At 35.4% G+C, this 25,254-nt stretch overlaps 2 protein-coding genes across 2 annotated transcripts; one reads left to right on the forward strand and one right to left on the reverse strand.

Moving 5' to 3' along the window:
• Positions 1 to 4,602: 4,602 nt before the first annotated feature.
• LOC130715494 (F-box/FBD/LRR-repeat protein At5g53840-like) lies at positions 4,603 to 8,166 on the reverse strand. The gene is made up of 4 exons (XM_057565605.1): positions 7,996 to 8,166; positions 5,520 to 6,482; positions 5,272 to 5,430; positions 4,603 to 5,066 (listed from the first exon to the last, which is right to left on the reverse strand). Exons 1-4 carry the CDS (start codon positions 8,164 to 8,166, stop codon positions 4,767 to 4,769), a joined length of 1,593 nt encoding a protein of 530 aa, XP_057421588.1. The 3' UTR covers positions 4,603 to 4,766.
• Positions 8,167 to 19,801: 11,635 nt separating this feature from the next.
• LOC130728523 (protein NRT1/ PTR FAMILY 7.3-like) lies at positions 19,802 to 24,533 on the forward strand. Its single transcript, XM_057580021.1, has 6 exons — positions 19,802 to 19,956; positions 20,120 to 20,237; positions 20,494 to 20,711; positions 21,267 to 21,826; positions 22,628 to 23,047; positions 23,651 to 24,533. The coding sequence occupies exons 2-6, from the start codon at positions 20,126 to 20,128 to the stop codon at positions 24,087 to 24,089; spliced, it is 1,749 nt and encodes a 582-aa protein (XP_057436004.1). The 5' UTR covers positions 19,802 to 19,956; positions 20,120 to 20,125; the 3' UTR covers positions 24,090 to 24,533.
• Positions 24,534 to 25,254: the final 721 nt, after the last annotated feature.

Here is a 25,254-nt window from a genome sequence, read left to right on the forward strand (position 1 = left end):
TTTTCGGCGAGGGTTTTTTGTCCAGTAAAAGGGGAAGAGAGGGTTATTATCGGAATCTCGAAATAAGTTATTCATTTCAGGTGACTCCATAACTTTGAAGTATTTTTTCTGCCACACTTTGTAATGGCTTTTAAGGGCGGTGAATCGGCTCATGTTCTTGCGGGCCAAAAGGGGAACCCACTTGACAGATGTAGGTTTTGTGGTGACTGTCTTATAGAAAAGGAAAAACAAGGGATAGGTGGGAGTGCAACTCAAATGTTCACAGAGAATTTCAAAGCAGCGAATAAAACCCCAGGCGTTGGGTTGGAGTTGACAAGGCGCCACGTTCAAAAAGGTAAGAACGTGACATATAAAGGGCGAGAAAGGGAGTTTGATATTCAAATCCAAGAAGAAATAACCATAAACAAAAAAGAAATCGGGCGATTCATCAAAAGGTTCCTTGCGTAAAAGAACACAATCATCCTCGCCACATGGAAGAACATTCAACAGGTGATCTTCGTTATTAGAGGTGGCGGGATTTATCTTTGTAAACCCTTGGGAAGATATTCGAAGCAAGTTGATGCTCCCAATACTGCCCCAGATGGAGCGCCAGAGACATTTATCTTCAACCAAATGCGCGTTTGAACGCCATTCGGGTGAAGACAAGTCTCCATTGGAGGAGAGAATAGAATCTACGGAGCCGGCGAGACCGGAATCCTCGTGGGTGGAAGGCGAGGAATGAATTTCAATAACAGTGGGGGCAGAAACTTCCCCAATGGGGGTAGAAACTTCCCCCTCCGTAGAGGGTGAAGAGAGTTCTAAGGAAGAAAGGCTGAAATTTTGGGTGGACATACTGGGAAATTTCATAAAAAATAAAAAGAAGATGAACAGATGCAGAAAGAAAAAAGAAGAAGACGAACAGTGTCAGGAAAGAAGAAAGAGAAAGGACTCACCGGAGGACGAAGTGGAGGATTGAGTAAAGAGGATGTCGGCTATGGGAGAGCACCGCGCAATGACGACGGCCGGGGTGACGGAGGTTCGCCGGAGTTCAAAGAGGAGAAGATGAAAATCGCAGAGGAAGTCTGAGGGAAAGGGTTTTCAGAAAAGTGAAAAAGTGAAAAGTGAAAAGGGTTTTTATAGAAGAAAAGGGAAGAGAGAGAACGAGTGGGAAAGATCGTGAAGAGTCGTGGGATTTGAAATTTGAAAAGGTGCGAAGCGAAAAGACATAATTCTTCGAGACGCACAATTAGAAACTGCATTCATGGCCAATGATGACAAAATCCCGGAAAACAAGGATACGTGCGTCAGTTGAAAAGACGTGACTGACGGTTATGATGATGGCGATATATCAACATAATAAGGGACGCGAAAACGGCGCCATATTGGCGAACAGCAAAATGGCGATTAATTCATAAGCAAGAATGCGGCAACAGGTCCACGACTACAAAGAATGGCGATATACTATAAGGCAGCGCGTTAAAGACATCTCGACTCAAGGAACCTAAGCCTCATGTCTTGGGGGCATGTGGAATGGGCCGGACATAAAGGATACTTATGCCCGCCCAAATCGAGTAATCTGATGAACGAAAGACACCTTGGCGGGATTCACGGAACAACATCGAATCCCGCCCTTCCTTTAGTCAGGCCCACACGCCAGCTGGAAGATTCCTTTAGATTTGTCTTATATGCATAGAGACTTGGGCCCCGGTTGTCAGGCCCAAGTACAGTGAAAGTCCACATCATGATCACTTCCTCTATAAAAGGAGAGGTCAACACCTTGTAAAAAGTACCTTTTGAACATTTAATGAGAATATTCCGGGTGAATGGTCACTTTGGTCCCTAAAGTTGTAGGTGTCGGGCATATTAGTCCCTATTCTAAGGAAATGTCGCCCGTAGTCCCTGAAGTTGGCAAACGTCGATCACGTTGGTCCCTGCCTCTGCTCCCGTTAGTAAACGTTAACGGAGACGATGATTTGGCACGTTACGTGTGCATCTCTCCTAGCCACGTGGATTGGAACATTGGGGGGAAACATTGAAACTTCAATTTAGTCCTTTTTTTCCTTCTTCTTCGTTCCCTTTTCTTTTTCCTGCAGAACAAAACCAACATCACCCACATTCCCTTCTCCCTTTCAATGAGCAGCACCTCACAATCCTCACCATAATTCCTTCTTCATCCTTAACAACAAAAGACCATCATCCTCACCTCCTCAACGTTGCAGCAGCCACGCATACTCCCTCTCACCACCATCATTTTCTTCTACTTCCATCCACAACGTACCAGCCATCACCACCGTGACGCCTCTTCCTTGTCCAGTCCAGAGCCGCGAGCACCGCCACCTTCAGGAGCGGCGAGAAGCTACATAGAACAGAGGAGAAACAAAACCCTAGCCGCCACCGGTGTCTTCTCCGGCGAGCTTCGTTCTGAAAATCAAGGGCAATTTCTTGAAGCTTTCGACCTCCTCTTCTCAAATCCGAGGCCAAACCACTGCTAAGAGGTGTTTCCTCTTGTCAATTTTGGATCTAATAGTCTAGGGTTTTTATGTTTTCTGATTTGGGTAAAAAGAATTTAATGGAGTTAAATTGATACTGATTTTTCTTTCTTGAATATGGTTGGTTTTATTCCAATTTGTTTTCTGATTCTGGGTAGGTGTGGGATTTATTGATTGGGTTTTCTGGAGTAGGAAGTTTTGATCTTGATTTTGGAGGTGAATGTATTGGGTTTGCTAGGCTTCCCAAACAAAATTGCATATACACTAGCATCCAGTTCCCTTTGCATATACACTAGCATCCATCATAACAAAATTGATGTTTCAATGTTCTAGGGTTCTAGGGTTCTTGTTCTTATAAGGAAGAAAGGGACTAAATTGATGTTTCAATGTTTCCCCCAACGTTCAGATCCACGTGGCAACGCCATTAGGGCACTTAACGTGCCAAATCATTATCTCTGTTAATGTTCACTAACGGGAAAACGGCCAAGGACCAACGTGGTCGACGTTTGCAAACATTAGGGACTACGGGAGACATTTATGAAGAATATGGACTAATATGCCCGACACCTACAACTTTAGGGACCAAAGTGACCATTCACCCGAATATTCCTTTTATGATATTTTTAGTACTCTGCTAGGGTTTACTTTCTGTCAGTCTTCTACGTCAGATCTCCCTAGTACATAACAAATTATATTGCTGATATAATTAAACTCGACTTTATAATAATGTAACTTATTGTAATCTAACTATTCTAGGTTATATACATAGTGTATCAATAAAAACAATTGACCTTCACTCCAAATTTTGTCACATGGACCCATTAAAGAAATAAAATAAATGAGGCCAAAGCAGAAATTATGGAGTACAAATGGTTGTGTATTTCAAGGCTTGACGTATATGTCCCAAATGTTCCTATTGCTATAGCTACAATTTTTTTTTTTTTAAAGAATAGCTACAAATATTATCACCACTATCGCCATCATCTCACACCCAAGAGTCATATGTGCTTGAAATCTCTAAGTAGCACAAGCATAGAATTAGTGTAGATGAAGATAACATTCAACAATACCCAAGCTAGGTCCAAGAATATTCAAAGAATAAGAATGGGATAGTTAAGGCGACAACAACGTTGATTAGTAGTAGATTGCTTAGTTCTTGTATCTGCTTGAAAGCAACCTTTTAATGCATTGATGATAGTGTTATCAACAAATGTATCTGCTTGCCTATAGGATTTACCAAGGCAGAATAGATTGTGACTTTTGTATTTAATATATTTTGTGGGTAGTTTAATGTTTTTTTTTTTTTGAGAACAAAAGTTTTATTCAAGATTTGAATCAAAAGATGAGGACAATCCCCCTCATCTGGGAAAGTTTACACTGTAACGGTAGAATTGAAATAGAAAAAATCTTTTACAAAAGCAGCACCACGTTTAGCCAGTTTATAGTTTAATGTTACTTGTGATTCAACACCTGAACCGAACATTAGATAACCAATTATCGTCATGGGTGTGTAACCAGCCGTGGCTAATGAAAAGTCAGTAACTGCATTCACATAGACTCGAACTCGAGATCTCTGCTTAAGTTAGAACTGTCTCGTACCAGTTGATCTACGCATTTGATGGTTCTTTTAGTTCTTATTGACCTCATTTAATTTATCAAACTTTGTACAATTGGGTTAGGAAGTTAAAGACCTTATTTGCATTGTTCATTCTAATTCTGTTATCTTCTTCTCTTTTAATATGTTAAATTTTTCAACTACTAAAAAATTAAACACCTTCTTTGCATTGTTCATTCTCATTCTGTGATAAAATAGACTATTACTTCATACAGTCAGAGCAATACACAAATTTTGCAGACTTAGAAGTTCACCAATCTCTCAGACTCAGTGCACAAAATAAACACAATACAAAATTTGCAGCAAACTCGAACCAACTGTCATCAATCCAAAACTTAACTTCACAACCTAAACAAGTCTCCTGCAATATTTTAAGATGGTGGAGCATAATTTACTTTTTTTCAAGATTAATTGAACATCCGAAATAATAAAATGGACATATTTTTTAAATAAATAAGCTGTTATATTTTAAAAAAGAAAACAAAAATGAATCCGAATAATCTAGAAATCTGTTCACATCACACTTTAGAAGCTGTCACCTTACATATAATTGTACATATTAGTCAAATGAACATAATTGGGATAAATAACAAGAAATGAAATTATCAGCAATGTTAATCATACTAGTCTATCAAATAACAAAACAAATGATAAAACATAAAAGATGCAGAAGTTATAAACTCTTATATGCGTATAACTTCTGCCCATCCAACTTCTTGACTAAGCTTCTCACGAGTTCTTTCACGCCCATTCTGAAACCACTTTGGATGAGATTTCCAACCATGCATGTCTCCGTCTTTCCAATAAGGACTCAAAACTATTTGCTCAAGTTTGTTGGTATATTTTAAAATATTCTTAGCGAGCTCAATTTCATACCAGTTACCCACACAGCCCCTCATTTCAACTACTTTGATCTCATTGTGATAGGACATTCCATGATCTTGAATATCTCTGTGTTCTGTAAAAAACTTCGGACCTATAAACTGCAAAGTAGTATAATTTTACTATAAATAATTTGAATGATGGTGAAAATGCACAATCTGAGAAACTTGGATGAGGAGTTGCAACTTGCAACTGCTCTTTCGAATCATGTCCATGGATAGATTTGGAAAGAAGAAGGTACACTAGTCTCTAAGAATTTTGGAGTAAGAAACAAAATAAGACATGTGTACAACCTTATTGACTCACCATGACTGAAAGTTTCTGCAGAACAGGACAAGCTTGAAGGATGGTTAAAATCCACCCAATATGAATCTCGCTATCTTCATACAAATGTGCCATATAAAGGGACAGGTTCAATTGTCTGACATTTTCCAGGGCCGAAGTATCTTTTAGTGAAATGTTTGCCTGAACAAAGACATTTAAAATTTTCAATAAAATAAAAATGTAAAAAGACAACAAAATTTTCACTGTTTCTAACAGTTTATCAAGCTAACCTGAGGAGAGTAGCAGACATGCAAAGTCAGAATCTCAAGCTGAGGAAGAGATGGAAAGCGGGCAATTGAATTAGGTATTAGACGCAGGTAACTAGCGTAGTAAATGCTCTTAAGTAGAGGTGCATTAATTGATATGCGCTTCAGCAAACTAAACATGTCAAACTCAAAGGAAGTGAGTTTCAGGCAATCCAAAGAAAGAAAAGGCCAAGTCTCAGGTGCAAATCTGCACCCCTTAAGATTGAGATGGCATAACGATGAACTCACTATTTTCAAGGTCGATGATTTAAATGTGCATGAAAATAAGCTGAGCTCTTTGAGTAGCAGACAATTAGAAACCAGGCTTGTGATCAAGATTTGATCCACATGTGATTCTTCAAGTACTAAACTTCTCAAATTTGTCAACGGAAAAAGGTCAGAGTTTTCTGGATGACAAACGAGACAATGTAGCAGATGCAAATGCTTGAGTGCTGAATTATTAGACTCAGAAAATAAGCCAAAGGGAAACTTGTAACAATTGCTGGAACTATAACACCGCCTTGGTAGAAAGAGCACATCAATTCTTCCCGCCCCCTTTGAAATTGCAAACCGGATCCATTGATCAATGATGTTACTCTCTGCAAGGTTTAAATTGAACTGCACCACGATAGAATCAATTATGTCACCTTTAAAATTCTTCACAAACTGATCAACACGTCTCACAAATTCATCCCTAAGCACGTCCAAATGAAGATGTTCACATTGATTACCATTTTTCAGAACATCAACATAATATCCAGCTCGTCGCAATTCTTCATCACTTCCAAGCACATTGAGCTGATCAAATTTGAGATCTCTCCTGAGATGCCAGAGGTTGCACAACCTTTTAGATAGTAAGCAAGTGTTTAACATATCTTTCATGGATAACATTGATAGGATATCAGCCAGGATGCAATCAGGCAACTCACTAATATAATCCATTTTCTGCTGTGAAAAATTTCAGCAACAAGAAAAAAGGTAGAATTAAAATGACTTGAAATTGTAGAATTGATAACTGCGTACAGGGACGGAACAAAGCCGGTTCAAAAGGGTGACTGCCCCCATTGATCAAAAAAATTCTTTTACCCTACGTATAAATATGGCCCCTGCCCCCTCTATGCCAGCAAAGGTAATAAATACTATAAGTGAAAGTGTTTGTGCTCCACTTTGCGCCTTGTGTCCCTAGAACTTTTCAAATGAATGAAAAATGTTTGTGCCCTTTGTAATATCCACAAGTCAACCCTTGTACAAAATGTTTTATTCTTAGTATCTTTTAGAGCTTTTCAAAAAACAATATTATTCACTTTCAGAGTTTTATACTCTTCTTCATTTGTGTCTTCCAAGTTCCATGCCTAGGCTTTTCCCCTTCCAAACTCATCTCCTCCACCTTCCCCTTATGATTGTTGCTTGGACTTATGAGGTTGTGATTCGGCAAGGAAGCCAAGTCATTCTTCTTCATTGCGTAAGCAAAAATTTTTACTTTCATTTCAAAGCTATCTATTTCTATTTACGGCTTTTGATGCTAAGTTTTTTTAGAGAAAACAATAATATACAGATTGTGCCTTATGTGCTGTCTGCTGATGGGTTTCTTTGGGAGAGGAAAAGTTAGTTATTGAATGAGTTATTTTGTGTAAGGAATTTCAGGAGATATAAGGAATGGGTTTTTGTTCATTCAATCAATAAAACAGGGAAGAGGCTGGGGGCTTTGAACTAATGCTAAGAGAAGCCAAACTACTTTAAGTAGTTACAATCCAGTGTGAGTAACATAAGTATATACTGCAACAATGACACAATTCATGCTTGAACTTTCTCTTCGGTTTCATTATGATAATTTTTAATCTCCATTTGTTTACTTCCTCCCTTACGTATTATATTTCTTATTCCAAAAAAGGAACCATTTCGATGATTGTAATGAAGTGCACATTTTTTAGGTGATTCTTTATGTCAAAATTTGTCTTGTTTGGTTTTATGAAATACATGACACTTTGTATGAAAAAAATTTCATATTTAATAGTAAAAGCTAGACATTGAAAATTTTGTTTAGAATGTGTTTAATTTTCACTCCCCTACTGAATTTTCCTGGTTCCAACCAACCCTGACTGTGTACATGCAAATGCAAATGGTGAACCCTAAACACACAAATTTGGGGGAGACAGACACACAAAAATTTGGTACATCGGAAAGATAAATTATACCCTCCGGTAATTGATCTATGACCCTTCTCCTTCCGAACTCATATGTCCCTCAGCTCTTACTACTTAAGTTATTCTTTGGAGACCGCCGGACACAAATTGAATGTATAACATTATTATATTATTTAGTGGTGAAAGTAACAAGTGTAGTAAAGAAACATATATAAAGGGGATTGCAAGATAGATAAGTAAGAATAACATGTTAAATGATTTGAAAGCAAAGCAGCAAGATAAGAAGTATATATGTAGCAAAATAAAGATTAATTGACCTCGGCATTGGTGTCTGCAGGAGAAGGAGCGTGATGAAACTGAAACTTGATAGTGGCGGCTCCGCCTCCATGTTTGGCTAGAAATTCAGCTTCACGAAGAGGATGATGAAACTTGACCTTCCAATGTCTAGAAAACCGGTTCTTGATACTGCTAAGGAGGTGCATGTCCATGGTAATGGCAAATCAGAGCTTGTCTTGTTCGGAGAAGAAGAACAAGAAGAAGAAGGAGAAGAAGAGTGTGCAGCAACAAGGAAAGAAACGTGGTGTGCAGCAAGGAAAAAGAGGAATCAAGTGCTAATATGTGAAGGAAAACACTATTTGGCACTTTGTTTGTGCTTTAAAAAAGAAATCATGTTTTTGAAATGGCTTAATTGCACTTTTCATCCCTGATGTATTATGTATGTGCGATTTGGATCCCTGATTTTTAAAACGAGCAATTTGAATCCTTAAATCATTTTTTCGTGCCAATTAGGACCCTCCGTCAATTAACCGTCAAATTCAAAACGGAAATTGGTGAGTTGGCACATCTATTATTATTATTACCACTTAAGCACTAATTTTCCTTTTTTCTTTACCATATTCTTCCATTCCCATCCCTCTTCATCTTCAATCCCCATCAAAACATAACGAACCGACCCCAAACATAAAAACAATTTCCCAGAAGTTAAGAGAAAAAATGCTTAAACCATTTTCTTCTTCATCATTGGTGAAACTATTTGCTGTCTTCTTGATAGAATTGCCAACAAAATTTTGAGCTCTTTTTTCTTGAATCAAATTTCCTTGTAGTTTCATCTGATATCATAATCCAAATCCTCCAACATTAACTCCTTTCCCCCAAAAAATAAAAAATAAAAATCCCAGAAAATTGATTCTGTACAACACTTTCACAGTTCCTGCACCTACGCACCACATACTCAATCAAACACACAAGAATCAAAAAATAAATTTTCAAATTAATAACAAAAAGAACCCATATACAAATAAAACACAAGAATCAAAAACTGAATATATTCAGATGAAATCTCTAGATCTGCCATTTACAGATCTCCAAATCAAAAAATAAACAGATCCGGTGCACGGTGACTGCGAACACGATCTGCGACAGCCCTCGCCGGATCTCCTCAAACGACCACGTACAACACAGGACCCTAATGGATCGGAGAGGCGAGACTGGAATGAGAGAGGGAGAATCCATGGTGGTTGTAGTGAAGGTAGACCGAGGGAAGAGAGAGTAGTGGTCTGTGTTCTTTGGAGTTGTGCTTTGGGTTTTGTTGCTGGAGAAAGGTAGCTGATAGAGTGGCGGTTTGGGTGGATCATGTTAAAGAGAGGGGCTGGGGAAGAAGATGAAGAGAGAGGGGATGGGGATTCCAGATTTTTTTTTTTTTAGGTTTAGATTCCAGATCTTATTTTAGTATGAATTAGTTTAATTTATTTTTTTATTAAGTGAGTTGGCAGTCCCCGTGGCATTCCAGTGGCGAAAGTGTCAAAGCCACATCATTAAATGGCGCCACATATGCAAACTCCGTTATTAATTAAAATCTCTAATAAAAAAGTCTTTCGCTAAAAATCTCTTTGACAAGGTTCTTAAGCTTTGTTAAAACTTATTTTATTAGTTTAAAATCTCTTTTAAAATATTTAGTAAATAAACTGATTGCAGTAGTTTATAACTTGCTACACTACCAGAAATTTGCTGTTTAGCGACCGAAATATTTCAGTCACAAATAGCGATTGAGTTTGCAACGGAATCCATGATATTTTGGTCATACTCCAAGTTTGACTTATTAGCTACCGATTTAGCGACGGAAAATTTAGTGACTGACATTTCTGTCGCTAAAGTCGTAGAATAAAAATAATAAAGCGACGGATTGTGTTAGCGACCGAAAATTATGTCGCTATTAGCGATTGATTTAGCGACGGTTATATTAGCGACTGACATTTCCGTCGCTATGCCATGCCATGGATTCGAACCAAGGATCCATAGCAATAATAGCTATAACTTGCTAGTTGAGCTTTTTAACTTCCTTCGTTTTGTTTTAGTTTATTATATATATTAATTTATAAAACGTAACCCTAATTTTATCAAAATTAACTCTGTCAATCTACCAAATCAGAACCTCTGCTTCTCGACTCTCTCTCTCTCTCACTCTCTTCTCTACGCCGCGCTCACTGCTCTCACACCTCTACTTGAACCTCCGTCGTTAGGGCTGTTTCATCTTGGTATGATTTTTTTTTCTTGCTCTCCTTACTCTCGCATCCTGCTTCTTGACTCTAAGGACGGGTGTTTCTGATCTTATAGGTACACGAATAGAAAGAGGAAAAGGTGAAGGAGGATGAGGAATCCAATGATGTAAGTTTTGAGGTAGATTATAACTTAAAGCTTATTGAGTTTCTTATCAATTTTTATATCTATATCATTTTATTAAAATGTCATCACCATCATTTTTATAATTTAAAAATACCAAATCCTAACTATGATATTTTTCTATCAGATTTGTCTCGATGTGCCCACCTTAAATATTTTAACTATTTATACTATCCTATTTAATCTAATAAGAATATTGTAACCAAAAATCTAATAAGAATATGAAAAGCGAAAAAAATTAAAAAATAATCTGATGTTAACAATTTGAAATAAAATTAAAATATTCAAAGTTATAATTTTTTAGGCTTAAATATGTTTTTAGTCCCTATAAAATTAGAAATTTTTTTCTCTAGTCGCTTATTTCCATTTCATTGGTTTTAGTTCTTAAATGTAAAATGGCTTAAAGCAAAATAATAATATAGTCGATGATTTTGGTCTCTACCGTCAAGCTTAGTTAAGAAAAACTTGACTCGTTTTGATTCTTTTATTTTTTCGTTTGTTCATCGTTCTAGTAATACTGTTGATTCTTTTGGTTTATGATCTCTCTTTTCGTGTAGTTGTTTAAGATTGATTACTTCAGCTGTTTGAGGCCTCAAGACATCCTTCTCGGGGTATCTCAAGTTATTTGTCACTGTTGTAGTTTAGTGACTCTGATACTTTTATTTTTTTCGTTTGCTCATCTAGCTCGTAATACTGTTACTGATGGCTTAAATTTTCATTTTCTTTAAAATCTGTAGTTTGGATGGAGGAGTCCCCAGTTACAGTACTTCATTTAATCCATTACAATATAATGGCCTGGGTGCCTATTTCTCCTTCTTTCTAATGAGTGCATTTGGTTTTTAAAAAAAAAAGGATTCCATATCTTGAAATCAAGCCAATTAAATGGTCAACCTAGACTGAAGAAGATATTAAATCAGAATCAACAAGCATCATCATAAACATATGATGGCACCTGCGGCGGATTCAAATCTAGGGTCAGGAATTTAAATTTTTCAAATGAACACATCAGTAAAAGCTTATAAAAAAACATCGATAAAAATATAATTAAAAACAACTTTAATACGTTTATACATCAGAAATTATACAAGTCATAGTTGTCATTTACGTGATTTCATATTCTGAAATAATTTAACAATAAGCTCAGGGTCAATGTTATTAAATACATCATTCTCAACGTAACTAAATAATTGTGTGTGAGAGAGAAAGTGAGAGGAGTAAGTGAATGTGAATCTTTATTGGATATTGGGGCAAAACTTTGTCTACTACTCCCTCCGTTCCAGAAAGTTTGTTGTTTTGCACCATTTTTCAATATCCCAAAATGTTTGTTGTTTTAGAAAACCAATGCATTTTTTGCTAATTGTTTCCACATCTATCCTCATTTAATACATTTTCTCTCACTTATCACCTTCCATATTAACCAACCACAACTCTTCTCTATTAATTACATTCTTCTCTATCTAAATATAATTTAATAGTGGCACATCATACTAGTAAAAGTAAATAAGGGCAATCTAGTCAAATTGTGCTATTAATAATTGTTTTCTTAATCTTTGTGTCACAATCTTAAACTACAAATTTTCTGGAACGGTGGGAGTAATATAATTTAAAATTTTTAAGGTTAAAAGAAATTTTTTTTTAAATTAAGAGAAAATTATATAAGAGTAAGTGCAAATTTTTTTTTCAGGGGTGCAATTTGAGCTGTGTACGGCCACCACGTAAACAAAACTATTGCCTAACTTTTGGGCAACATATGAATATGACCGACAAATACTTTTGCATCAGCAAAATTTGACTTTTCTTATGCACGTCATTAAATTATGATGAATTTAAAAGGATTTTTTTTTTTTTTTGAAAGTAATGAATTTAAAAGGAATTAACACAAGCGTTTTTCGTATTTCATCTTATTGGCGTTTAATATTAGAAAATCGTATAAAATATAGCTTTTGTTATAATGAAATATACTTTTGTTATTTTATTTTATTTCATGATTTTTATTTAAATAATTTCATGATCAAGGTTAACTACTTATAGATACTAATTGCTGCACATAGGGGTGGAAATAGGCCATGCGGCACGTCAAGGGCCTACGGCCTAACCTACCAAAAGTCGGGCGGCTAGACTTATTTGCTAAAAAAAGTCAGGCCTAAACTTTTTAAAAAGCTTAATTAGCTAAAAAGGTCAGACCTAGGATTACAAAAAGCCTATTAGGCATGATAGATGACCTATTTATCTAAATTTTTTTATAATTTAATAAAGATATTATACCAATATATTAATAAATTTAATATCATGTATAAAAAGTAAAAAAAAAAACTAAAAGAGAAGAAATACTAAGATGAAAACCTAAATTAAAAACATTATATACTTAGAAGAAATCATTTTAATATTGTTGAAGATGCGTTTTTTAACTGGATTTTCCAATATTCAAAATAGAAATTCAATGATAGTTGTGAAGGTTTATAAGTCTGCTGACATATTACCTCGCGACCTATTAGACACAAGGTCTATTAGGCTCTTTAGGAGGTTATTTTTAGGTAAGTAAACTTTCGAACAGGCTCGTAGACCAGATCATGCCTCCTTAAAATTTGGTTTATGAAAGACACAGGCAAGACTTGGCCCGTGAATTCCAAATGTAGGCTAGACCTAGGCTTTGCAAAGCCTAGCCCAACCCAGCCAATTTCCACCCCTAGTTGCACATAAAACATTTCTTGAAAAGGATGTATCAACAATATTTTTATTTTCTTTACCTTTAAAAATTGATACGCTCATATTTTCCTTCATGTTTATTTTTAAAATATAATTATTTTGTAGAAGCAATTTCAATTGCAATCAGTTAATCACACACAATAGGTTGTTTATGGATTTCAAAAAAGAATTTAATTGTTGTGCACTAATAGTCTAAAATTATTTTACACTATTAGTCAATCAGAATCTATCATATTGTCATGTCATTATAAAGTTTGAGTTTAAAAATATTTAAAAATGAAAATTGAAGAGATGTGATTTAATGCATGTGGGAAAAAAAATTCAAAAAGATATATATATATATATATATATATATATAATATAAAAGAAATGTTGAGAAACAATCTCTTTTAATATGAGTACAGTAACCCGACCAACTAAAATGCTGAAAAAAACTTTAAGGCAAAAGCAAAGACCCTCCTAAAAACATCAAAGAAACCCCCCCACAAACACCCACCTAAAGAAGCATACGCCTACACCAATCAGAGAGGTCCTCGGGCGAGATCTAACCCATCTGTGCAAACCAAAAACCCACCATCACACCAAGTGCCGCCGAAAGCTGAGAAACAACCCCTGAAAAGAAAGCAAAAACAAAAAATAACAAAAAGAAAAGAAAAAAAAACTTAAGAGAACCATCCCAAACCAGGGTCTGAGAAGAAGAGGCGACACAATCGACCAAAACGGGAGCGGGGGGCAACAAAAATCCTAGACCAAAGATCCAAGAGTACGAAGAAGCAAGGAGGAGCATCAATGAACCAAGATCTGCCTAACCAGACAACAAAATCTACCTGATCTAGCCCAAAAACCACGATCCATGCCAAAAGAAAGCTTGATTCGACCACTCAAAGACGTTGCACCTAGCCAAGAGCCACGCGGCGAGGTAGGAAGGAGGACACCACACGACTATAACCATTAACAGGAAGGATCATCGTAACTCACTGAAAAAACAAACCCCACAATCGTCGTCAATCTGAAGAGCAACCCTCAAAACCTCTAACCCCCGACCCCAGGGAAAAGCTTTGCGTTGTCGGTGGGACACACGCCGCGCAGGGAGAAACCCTTCAAGAAGATTCGCGAACATGGTAAGGAACGATCAGGGGAGTGAATGAAGGAAGCAAAAGAAGAAAGGAAGAAAACGCAACAAAACCCTAGACGAGAATCTTTTGAGAAACCAGAAAGAAAAGGATGGAGAGAGAAGTTAGAGGATATTTTTAAAAAATTATGACTATAAAGTATAAGCCTCTTTGATGCGTGAACATGTGTAAAACTTTTTATACTGTCAGTGCATATAAATTAAATCCTTCAAAATATGATTATATTTAGTATATGTTTTAAATTAAGATTATATTTTTTAAATATAATAGTATCATTTTAAATATACATGTAAAATGTTTTTGAGAAATTTAAATATCTTTATATCATTTAATCTATAAATAATTTTGAATAAATAGTGTTTTTATTTTTATCTCCTTTCCATTAACTAAGATATAACCAAAAGAGATGCATGATCATAGATGAAATTATGAGGTGATGATCTACAAATGAGAAAATTAATTATAGTGAGGGTGAAATTTTCTGAAATAATTATAATGTGGTATATTTCAAATATAAAAAAATGAAGAAAAAAATTAAAGTGGTATTTAAAGAAAAAAAAACTAAATTTTAAAATTACACTCACTATATTTAAAAGTCACACTTCATTTAATTTTAGTATTCTACAGTTCAGCTTTTAATCCTTTAATTAGTTTCTTCAGAGCCACCTTGCTTGACTAATAATGTGTTGATTTAGTGATAAGCAAGCTAGATTCTCGTAAGGATGCGAGCAGATGCTTGAATCTTGGGGAAAAACATTTGTTGGAAGAAATATACAATCGTATTCTGAATGGGTGACGACACCTGTCAAGAAAAAAAAAACCGCCTTGCTTGAAACTTCTCAAAATGCTGATTTGAAAATGTGCAAAGTGATAAGCAGAAGATAAAGAAGATAACAGCTTCTGCTTATTCATATCTATAGTTACTTCCTCCAAGTTGCATCATCTTCATAAGCAATTTGATAACCAGCTGTTAAATGGATAAAGACATACAACACGTAAGCCAATTTTGAATAAAGAAGTGCTTTCATCATTTCATGTACAAGTTAAAAGCGAATTTGGATACTAAAAACTTACCTAACATGTTGAAAGTTTTAAGCGAAAAAGGGCATGCGCATAACTTGGTTGAAGCTTTGATTTCAGTTTTCAGGCTTACACTGACTTCTTTCTACTCTGTACGTCACATTAATGTCAAACCTAAAGCACACTTTCGGGACAAAGAGTATAAGCTAGAAATTAAAGAAATAGAAAAAATAACAGGTGGACAAGAAAAAGAAAAACATATTGTCATGTTGACAAGAATAACTCATACAATATTAGAGAATTAAGGGTATTTCTTAAAGGAAATTAAGAAGCTAAGGCACCGACCGGCCGGGACCATTACATCACGTTGATAAAAGAGTGAAGCCTTAATTTGGTTTAAGGATGTTAACGGGTACACAGGTGGGCATGAGTAGTATACATCTATCACCCGCTTCGCAGTTAAAAGTTCATACCCGTACCCGCTGAAGGTATGAAAAACGGTAGAAAGGGGGGGTTTGAATAACGTTTTCAGAACAAAACTTCCACCTTAAAGATTTTGACAAATCTTTCGAGAAGTGCTAAAGATAAGAGATAGAAAAGCACACAAGGATTTTATCCTGGTTCACTTGATAAATCACTCAAGCTACTCCAGTCCACCCGTTAAGGTGATTTCTTCCTTCTTAGAATGAAGGCAATCCACTAATCAGGTAAGAGTTACAACTGCACTTGAAACCTACAAGTGACTAACAATTACACTGACTTAGCTCACACTAAGATTCACTCTCTTAGTCTTCTCTAGGATCCGATCAACCTTGATCTCCTAAAGGAACTAAACAAACTGTTTATCAAAGAATTGTTTACAAGAGATTTGCTTCTAAAAAGCTAATAGTAAACACAATGAATTTCAGATGAAAGAAGGCTTAGAATATTTTGAATATGTCTTGCGCGTATATGTGTTTCTTTCTAGCCGCTTCTTTCAATCTTCAGCCTCTATATATACTCCAAGGATTAGGGTTGAGCGTTGCATGGGAAATGCTACCGTTGGAGGGCAGTTCTGGAAAATCCAGCTTCTGCTGTGGCTGAGAACGTTAGGTAGGTCGTCAGGAAGGTACACTTGCTTTTGTACTTGGATAGCGACTTGACCTTTTAACCTAGGAGACTTCTGATCAGGGGAATACTTCATATTGGAACTTGTGAAGCCGGTTGATCAGAGTCAGAGGGAAAGCACAGATCCTCTGACCATTGTATCTTCTGATTCTGAACTCAGAGGGAAGAACATGGCCTTCAGAGTTTCTTGCTTCTGGACTTCAGAGTTTCCACTATTCAGCTTCTGGATCTTCAGAGTCTTCTACACCATCAGAACATCTGAACCTTCAGTGTTTCTTGGTTATCAGAACTTCTGGATCTTCAGAGCTTCTAGCGACTGAGTCCACATCAGAGTTTGTATAGCTTCAGAACTTCTGAAGCTTTTCCACTGTTCATACTGAACATGGTGAATGCGAAAGCGTTGCTTGGGTTACCCTTTATACACAGTGCTTCTGATTTGTGTGAGATTGAGTTGAGGTCAGAGCCTGTAAATAGCACACTCAGAAAAACACGTTAGAGTACCACAATTGTTCATATCAAAAGGTTAACTTGTAATCATCAAAACATAGAGTTGTACTACTAGATCAAAACTTGATCTTACACCCGCTCCATACATACATGGACATCCATTAAGTGGGTTTTAAACAGATTTTATAATATCCGTGAATATTCATGACACCCATCAACATTTTTTTTTGAACTCAACCATTAACATATATAGACTCACATATATTTATCCAACTGAAAATAATATTAAAGACTAAATTCAAGATTAGACTTCACGGTCCATACATGAAAGCGAATATTTTTTCTTCACCCCTTTTTGAGTCTAAGACATTTTTTTTACCATTACCATTGTACAAGTTTATTTGAAAAGGAGAACTATACTCCAACACAAAGTCATCATTAAAGATTAGATTTAATATACATGTATCAGGTATATATATATGATATTTTAATATTTTACATATCGTGTATCCATGGGTATGAATACATCCATATTCGTACCCTCCCCATTAATAAATGGACAGTGGAAATATCCATTAAACAAATCCGTGGATACCTGTGGGTGCGGGTAATTTTACCTGTAGCAAATTTTTATCCGCAGGTATCCACGGTTGTGGGTAATTTTGACATTCCTAGGTGTAACTTTTTAATTATCTGGCTAGGAATTAAGGACCATTAATTTTGATAATATCTACTATTGCGCAATTGATATATCTATTACATGATTATATCATATATTTGGATGATTTTCTTCAGGTTTATAACAATCTCAAATATGCATACGAGAATGAAATATAGCTCTTAGGCACACACTCTTTCTACCTTAATTCTTTTTCGATTTCGCTATCTTGAGCATTAGAGTGCCTTGCGGGCACCCATCTATATTTCCCACTATTTTCGTATTGGATACAAGAAAGAAGGAGACTTCACGCAAAAAAATTCCCTTTGCAGTACAAGAAGCCTTGATCAGAGTTACCTTCATTACGGTCTAATACTTCTAGACTTGAATATTGGCGTCGGTTGAGGAAAATATTAAATTGTATTCTCATTCAACTCTACAATGGTAGCTACATGAGGGTAATAGGAAAAGCACACTCCTTCGCGAGAAAGAGTCTTTATTACGGTTCACGAAGGAAATAAACAAAACGACGATCACATGGACATAGAGGGTGAATCAGCCACCCCATCCCCACAACAACAACCCTTCTATAACGCGTCCACATGAATGTCAGTTGAACTATTCGATGATATTATTGGAAGGTTGGAGGAGCACCTACCCCGTGTTTAGGAGAAAAACTAGGTCGGGAACGTACAGACGCAACCTCCTCAACCCCATAAAATGCAACCATCCAACAAGACATCAAAGAATTGGAGCGCTCAGCTCCCCATTATAATGTTGAAGTGCCTACATCGTGTTCAAGGGAAAAACTAGATCGAGAACGTACAAGCGCAACCTCCTCCAATTCCCCTAGAAAATGCAACCGTCCAACAAGACATCTAAGAATTGGAGCGCTCAGTTCCTTAACAGAATGTCAGAGCGCATTGGCAGACCTAAAGCTAGCCTCACTAAGTATAGTGTATATACTATTAGAAATGGACTTTTCTTTTACATCGAAAAGATAAATTACCCCGAATAGGGATCGGTCCCTGGACCCCGCCACCCAACCCACATACATGTCCCATAGCTCTTACCACTTAAGCTATCATTCGATGACATAAATAAACTTATTAATTATGTTTTATTAATTTATGTCATTTTTATAAGTAAATAGCCCCTCTTATACTCAAAAGTCAAAAGTTAAGTAAATCAGACTTAATTAAACAAACCACAACTAGCCTAACTTATTTCAATCCATAACTATAGGTCCCCGTATGATAGCTCAAGTCGTAAGGGCTGGAGGACATATGGATTGAGTAGAGGAGGTTCAAGGATCGATTCCTGACGGGTGCAATTTATCTTTCTGATGTACCAAAACAAAATCCATAACTATAGGATCATCTTTGTTATCTTGGTTTTTTTATAAGCCTTTGTTATCTTGGTAATTACTCTCAGTTGATAGAGTTTTGTTGTTAAGATTTAAGTTATTTAACAATTTTCCTTTTTGTGCTTTCTTAAAGTAGTTTTTTTTTTGTTTAAATAATACAGATTTTTTTTTGTCAAAATTGGGTCACTTCATAAATATTTATTAAAGTGATGTTCTTTTTTAATAGGCAATGACAATATTAAGTGTTGTTTATGTCAAGTGAGATCCGACATGGTCTAGTTCTTGAAACAAGCCTCACTTGAAGTTTGTTCAAATACATCTTATTCTAGGAGTGTTATAATATGATGAAAAAGAATTACTGGTTCTCAGAAGAGAGAAAGATTGTTTGATGAAACGAGATATGATAAGAGACACGATCATATCTTGTGAGTTACATAACTCGGAATTGGAGGTGATTTGAAATCATACAAAACAAACTAAAAACACTTGGAAAGTGCGTGTCTTTTTGTTAACACTCTTAGGTTGCGGTGTGTTTGAACAAAGCCTAAATTGAAGAGCGTTTGAACAAAGTCTCACGTGAAGCTTGTTTTGACAATCCAGACCACGTTAAATCTCACTTATCAGAAATAACTCCACTTTTTGACAAATATTTATAAAGTAACCTCATTTTCACAAATATTTTATTTTTTATTATTTAAAAAACCCATAAAGTAATTATATATGAAAGTTATATATATATGTACACATATATACATTTGAAAGTTGGGCAATACTCGTTTCAAATGTGTAATTATCATGACAGCTTGCTATGTAGAATACACCTAAAGCACGACATTCTATCAAATCAGCGATGGTGTGATATGTGATGAGCATGTATGTATCCAACTGTCTCACGCTTCTTCCAAGTTCCAAATTTTCTTCCTTCCCAACATACTACCCTCACTTAATTTTTTCTGCTTTTGTTTGTCACTTTCTACGTGCATGAATCTCCTCCCTAACTTCTATATATACATGCCCTGCTCATCAATTTCTTCATATATACTACATCACTCAGTTCTCCCTTGCTACCATATTCAAGAAAAATATTCTTCTACTTACTTAGCCAATATTTCACATTTCCAACTTGCAAGGTTAATTGTGTTGTTTGTATTTTGTTAAGAAGGTTAGTTCCGTTTAAGTTCCAAATTTTTCAAATTATAGTGAGCTCTAAAAATGCTCCAATTAATTTTTTTCACTAGCCTAAGTAAGTTCTGCTTATGATTGCAATCAAATGGTAATAATGATTCTAATATTTGATTTTTTATGACTAAATATATATTCATCAGGATAAAATGGAGGAAAAGGTGTACAAGGAGTGCACACAGGATGGAGCAATTGATAGCCATGGTCTTCCTGCAGACAGAAGGAGAACTGGAACTTGGGTGGCAGGAATTTTGATTTTAGGTATCACCCACCTCTTCAACTAAAATTTAGTACAAGTTAAATTTATGATACATTCATGCTAAAATTAATTTGCTGAAAAACCATTTAAATTTGTGAATCGGAAATTTCTTATTCCATAGACAGGCCTACTATATATATTCTATCATATTTAAGGTTATTTTCATTTTTGTGAAACATATGTTATGAAACCTTGTATATATTAATTACAAATTTCACTGAGTAATGTGTTTTTGTCTCGTGGATGATACTATATTAGTGAACCAAGGACTTGCAACTTTGGCATTCTTTGGTGTGGGAGTGAATCTCGTGCTGTTTCTCACGAGAGTGATGGGTCAAGACAATGCTGATGCAGCCAACAATGTTAGCAAGTGGACAGGGACAGTTTACATCTTCTCTCTTCTTGGAGCCTTCGTTAGTGACTCTTACTTGGGGAGGTATATGACGTGTGCCATCTTCCAGGTCATTTTTGTTGTGGTAAGTTATTCATTGGATAATGAATGTTGAGTTATGATTATTCATATTTTCAGTTCATAAAATATGTAAGTTAATTATGGTCTGATAAACAAACACTATTCTAAAAATTAATAAAATTAATTGTATTTTCTTAATATGTGTATTTTTTTCTTTCTAGACAATTAATAAGGAGCAAATGAATTATTTTTTGGTTACAAGAGAAATGCTAAAAAGAACTAGAAACTACGCCGTTACGTCCAAACACAAGGAAGCTATGATGAACGATGGAGGATGCCGCCATATTCGGCGCAAGGAACAAATAAATTATTATATATTAAGAGTAAAAATGTTATTTCACATAAAAATAATATTCTCTCTTCTCACTTTTTATTCAATAATTCAATGAGCTACAATGTTTAAGTATGAAAAACACATCAAATGTTTCCAATGCCTTAAATTGAAAAAATGTTTTGAAAAACACATCATTTTTCTGTCGCAAATTCGAGATTTTATGTGGAAAACACAGTAGTTTACATCTTTATGTGTTCATGAGAATTAATGCTCTAAACCTGACAGGGCCTGGCGTCTTTATCACTGACAACTTACTTATTCCTATTGGAGCCCAATGGCTGTGGTGATAAAGAATTACCCTGCACATCACATTCATCATACCAAACTGCTTTATTCTATGTCTCCATTTATCTAATAGCCCTAGGAAATGGAGGATACCAACCAAACATAGCTACATTTGGGGCTGATCAGTTTGATGAAGAGGATCCAAAAGAACAACACTCAAAAATATCATTTTTCAGCTATTTTTATTTGGCTTTGAACCTTGGCTCACTCTTCTCAAACACCATATTGAATTACTTTGAGGATGATGGGTTATGGACTTTGGGGTTTTGGGCCTCAGCTGGCTCTGCCTTTTTGGCATTGGTTCTGTTTCTTTGTGGCACACCATGGTATAGATACTTTAAGCCTGGTGGGAACCCTGTTCCTAGATTTTGCCAAGTTTTTGTTGCTGCAATGAGAAAGTGGAAGGTGAAGGTGTCACCGGGTGAAGAAGATCAACTTCATGAAGTTGAAGAATGTTCAACCAATGGTGGGAGAAAAATGTTCCACACAGAAGGATTTAGGTATGTCTATATAATAATCACAGTTTATATTTGGTCAAAGGTATGCATATCATTACATGTATTCATATGTTTGATAAATAGTTGGTCTTCCATGTCATTATTTTTTGGGCAAATGGTCTTCCCAATGTAAATATATGAAGTTTGTTTCTTAAGGTTAATTCTTAAAGAACAAGCCTAGTAACATAAAAGTAACCAAACAAGCTCAGCTGAGACCCAAATAAACAAGCCCACCACACAAAAACTGTCTTTTTTTTATGTCTTTGAGAAAGAATTTTTGTTGTTGTTATGACATAAAAATTATAATAACAATTCTATAGTGAATCATGTTACAAAAAAGGTTGATCTATGAATTATGTTTTTACTAGTACATGTTATTTATAATATACTTCTTACGCGCTAAAATTAATTTGCAGATGAACCCTTTTAACATGTGAATTGGGTTTTTCTTTAGTCCACGGTGCACAAAGAAAAATGAGTATTCACACCACTTGCCTAAAAGATTGATTCACTACTAGACCTACAGTTCATAATAATTATATAATTTGAGTTTGATAAGTGGACCTTTAAAAAACAGAGTTTGACTAGTGAGTTTTATTATTGACAATTACAATTAGCCAAGAAGCAGGGTTTAGTCACCTGATCATAGACCTTTCAGATATCACAATTAAATTATTTGAATTTAAATCATAAGTTATCTTGATAATCCGTCCATTGCAGAGAGTCTCCTTTCACTTTTGATTGATTTTGTATAAATATACAATCAGAGAAGTCACTGATGGAAAATTTATACTGAATTGTTAGGTTCTTAGACAAAGCAGCACTTATCACATCACAGGAATCCAAACAAGAAAATGAATGCAGTCTTTGGCATCTCTCCACTGTGACACAAGTTGAGGAAGTGAAATGCATACTGAGACTACTCCCAATTTGGCTCTGCACCATACTGTTCTCAGTTGTTTTCAGCCAAATGGCATCACTATTTGTGGAGCAAGGTGCTGCAATGGACACAAAAATTTCATCTTTCAACATTCCTCCCGCAAGCATGTCATGCTTTGACATCCTCAGTGTAGCTTCATGCATCTTCATCTACAGGAGAGTCCTTGATCCCCTTGTAGCCAAAACAATGAAATCCAAAGGAATCACACAGCTTCAGAGGATGGGAATTGGTCTAGTCCTTGCAATCATGGCCATGGTAGCAGCAGGATTGGTAGAGCAATTCAGGTTGGAGTTTTGATGTTTTGTCGCATTTTCACTCACTTTTTATTTCTATCTCTCTTCTTTTCCGATCATATTGGATTTATTGAGTATATTCAGTTAGAAGAAGTTAGTTTAGTTAGAATCGGTTAGTTAGCAGAATCATTTTTATTGGAGGGAAAGTTAGTATTTAACTCTTTAGCTCATACATTGTATATTCAGGGCGGAACCAGGCAAAATGAGTAAGGAGGCGAAACACACTAACAAAATCAAGAATAACAAATTAAATAAGACAGTATAAAATTTGTAGGGAGGTGAAAATAACATTTGATTACTACTTTATTAAGAACGTATTTTCAGAGAGCGATTGTCACATTTTAAATTCACGCAGGTACATATACTTTATGTATCAATTTGTGGAATAGATTTTCACATTTCACTCATTCAATCACTCGCAATATGGTATTTGTTAGAAACTAAATATCAGATTCTAACTAAACTAACTTCTGAATATATTCAATAAATCTGATATGTCATATCATATATCATATTACTCATTTATCTCTCTTTTATTCATATCCCTACATTGGGTGTGCATGTATTTGGTTTGAACACATAATTTTCCTTCAGGTTGAAGCATGCAACAAGTGAAGAAGGGTCAAGTTCACTATCCATTTTCTGGCAAGTGCCACAATATGTGCTCATAGGAGCATCAGAGGTATTCATGTATGTGGGTCAATTGGAGTTCTTCAATGGGCAAGCACCTGATAGATTGAAGAGCTTTGGAAGTGCACTTTGCATGACATCAATTTCACTAGGAAACTATGTCAGCAGTTTGCTTGTTGCAATTGTGATGAAGATCTCTGCCAGGGATGATGACATGCCCGGGTGGATCCCAGGGAACCTGAACAAGGGACATTTGGACAGGTTTTACTTCCTATTAGCAGCACTAACAGCAGCTGATTTTGTCATTTATGTTGCTATGGCTAGGTGGTATAAATATGTCAAATTTCAAGGAAACAATGATGAAGAAGACATCAACAAAGAAAACATTGAGCTTAAGGTGTAGACCTGTCACCTGTATCTTCGGCCGTTTGGGTCTAATCTCTTCTTTATCCCACCAATAGAATTTTGTCATGTCATTTAAAAATCACATATGGAAAGTTATGAGTCATCCATATCATGTTTTAATTGACATACATAATTTTATTGATGAATCAATGAATGAAACATCAAACAGAGAGAAAAAAAAAGTCCAACATATGTACTCTTTGCTATGACACTAAACAAATTCATTCACCAATTTTGTTTAGCAGAGCAAATGTGGTACAAATTGTACCCTGTTATAGAATTTCATCTAGTATATATATTTGATTTTCGCATCATGGGTTTGGTCTCCCAAGATTTCGAACTCATCAATCTTTGTACTTGTATAACTTTATTTTTACAGAATGAGGCATTTAATTGTTCATTTGTTGGAATATTTATGAGGAGGAATTTGATGTGTTAAAGACGCTGATATGTACGCAGTCACACATATTTTTTAACTAACTAGCTTTTCAGTTAGCTTATCAACAGGCATAATAAACCCAATTATGATAAAATTATCAGCATTGTTAAGCATATTTTTATGAAAACGAAGGTAAACACTCTTATTTGAGTATTAAGCTCAACTCGTGGAATTTCTCCACCTCACACAAGTTTTTAAAATTATGTCTAGTCTAACTCAACCCCAAAAAGTTAATTTAGAGGTGTAATAAAAACTATTTTAGTATTTTTAATCAATGTGAGACTTCTAACCTGAATTCTTTCACGCACGATCTAAAACCGCATTGCATCGGTCTAGTAATCTTTCATGAGTTCATCAAACCAATAAGTACGCGTAGCTATTGGCTTTAGTTTGTAGAAAGCACTTGTTTATAGAACTGGACAAAAATATAATTTTGACATATTCACAGATAACTTTCTCTTCAATCTCGGTTCTACTCATATATCTTATTTGTCTCTTTTATTTCTATCCTTACATGCGAATGAGGAATAAGGTGTCAAACTATTGTTGTTCGTCAAAATAATTGTTCATCTGAAACAAAAACAAAATTTATCAATTTTATTTTAATAGAGTATCAATTCGTGTCCTGCAAAACAGTACACCATTTTAATTTTTTTCCCTCTATATATCTCTTTTCAGTTTGTCATTGTTTACCAAAATTTTTTTTCTCTCTTCTCTCTAGTAT

This window comes from Lotus japonicus, chromosome 1 (genome assembly GCF_012489685.1).
Source record: "Lotus japonicus ecotype B-129 chromosome 1, LjGifu_v1.2".
NCBI classification, from domain to species: domain Eukaryota; kingdom Viridiplantae; phylum Streptophyta; class Magnoliopsida; order Fabales; family Fabaceae; genus Lotus; species Lotus japonicus.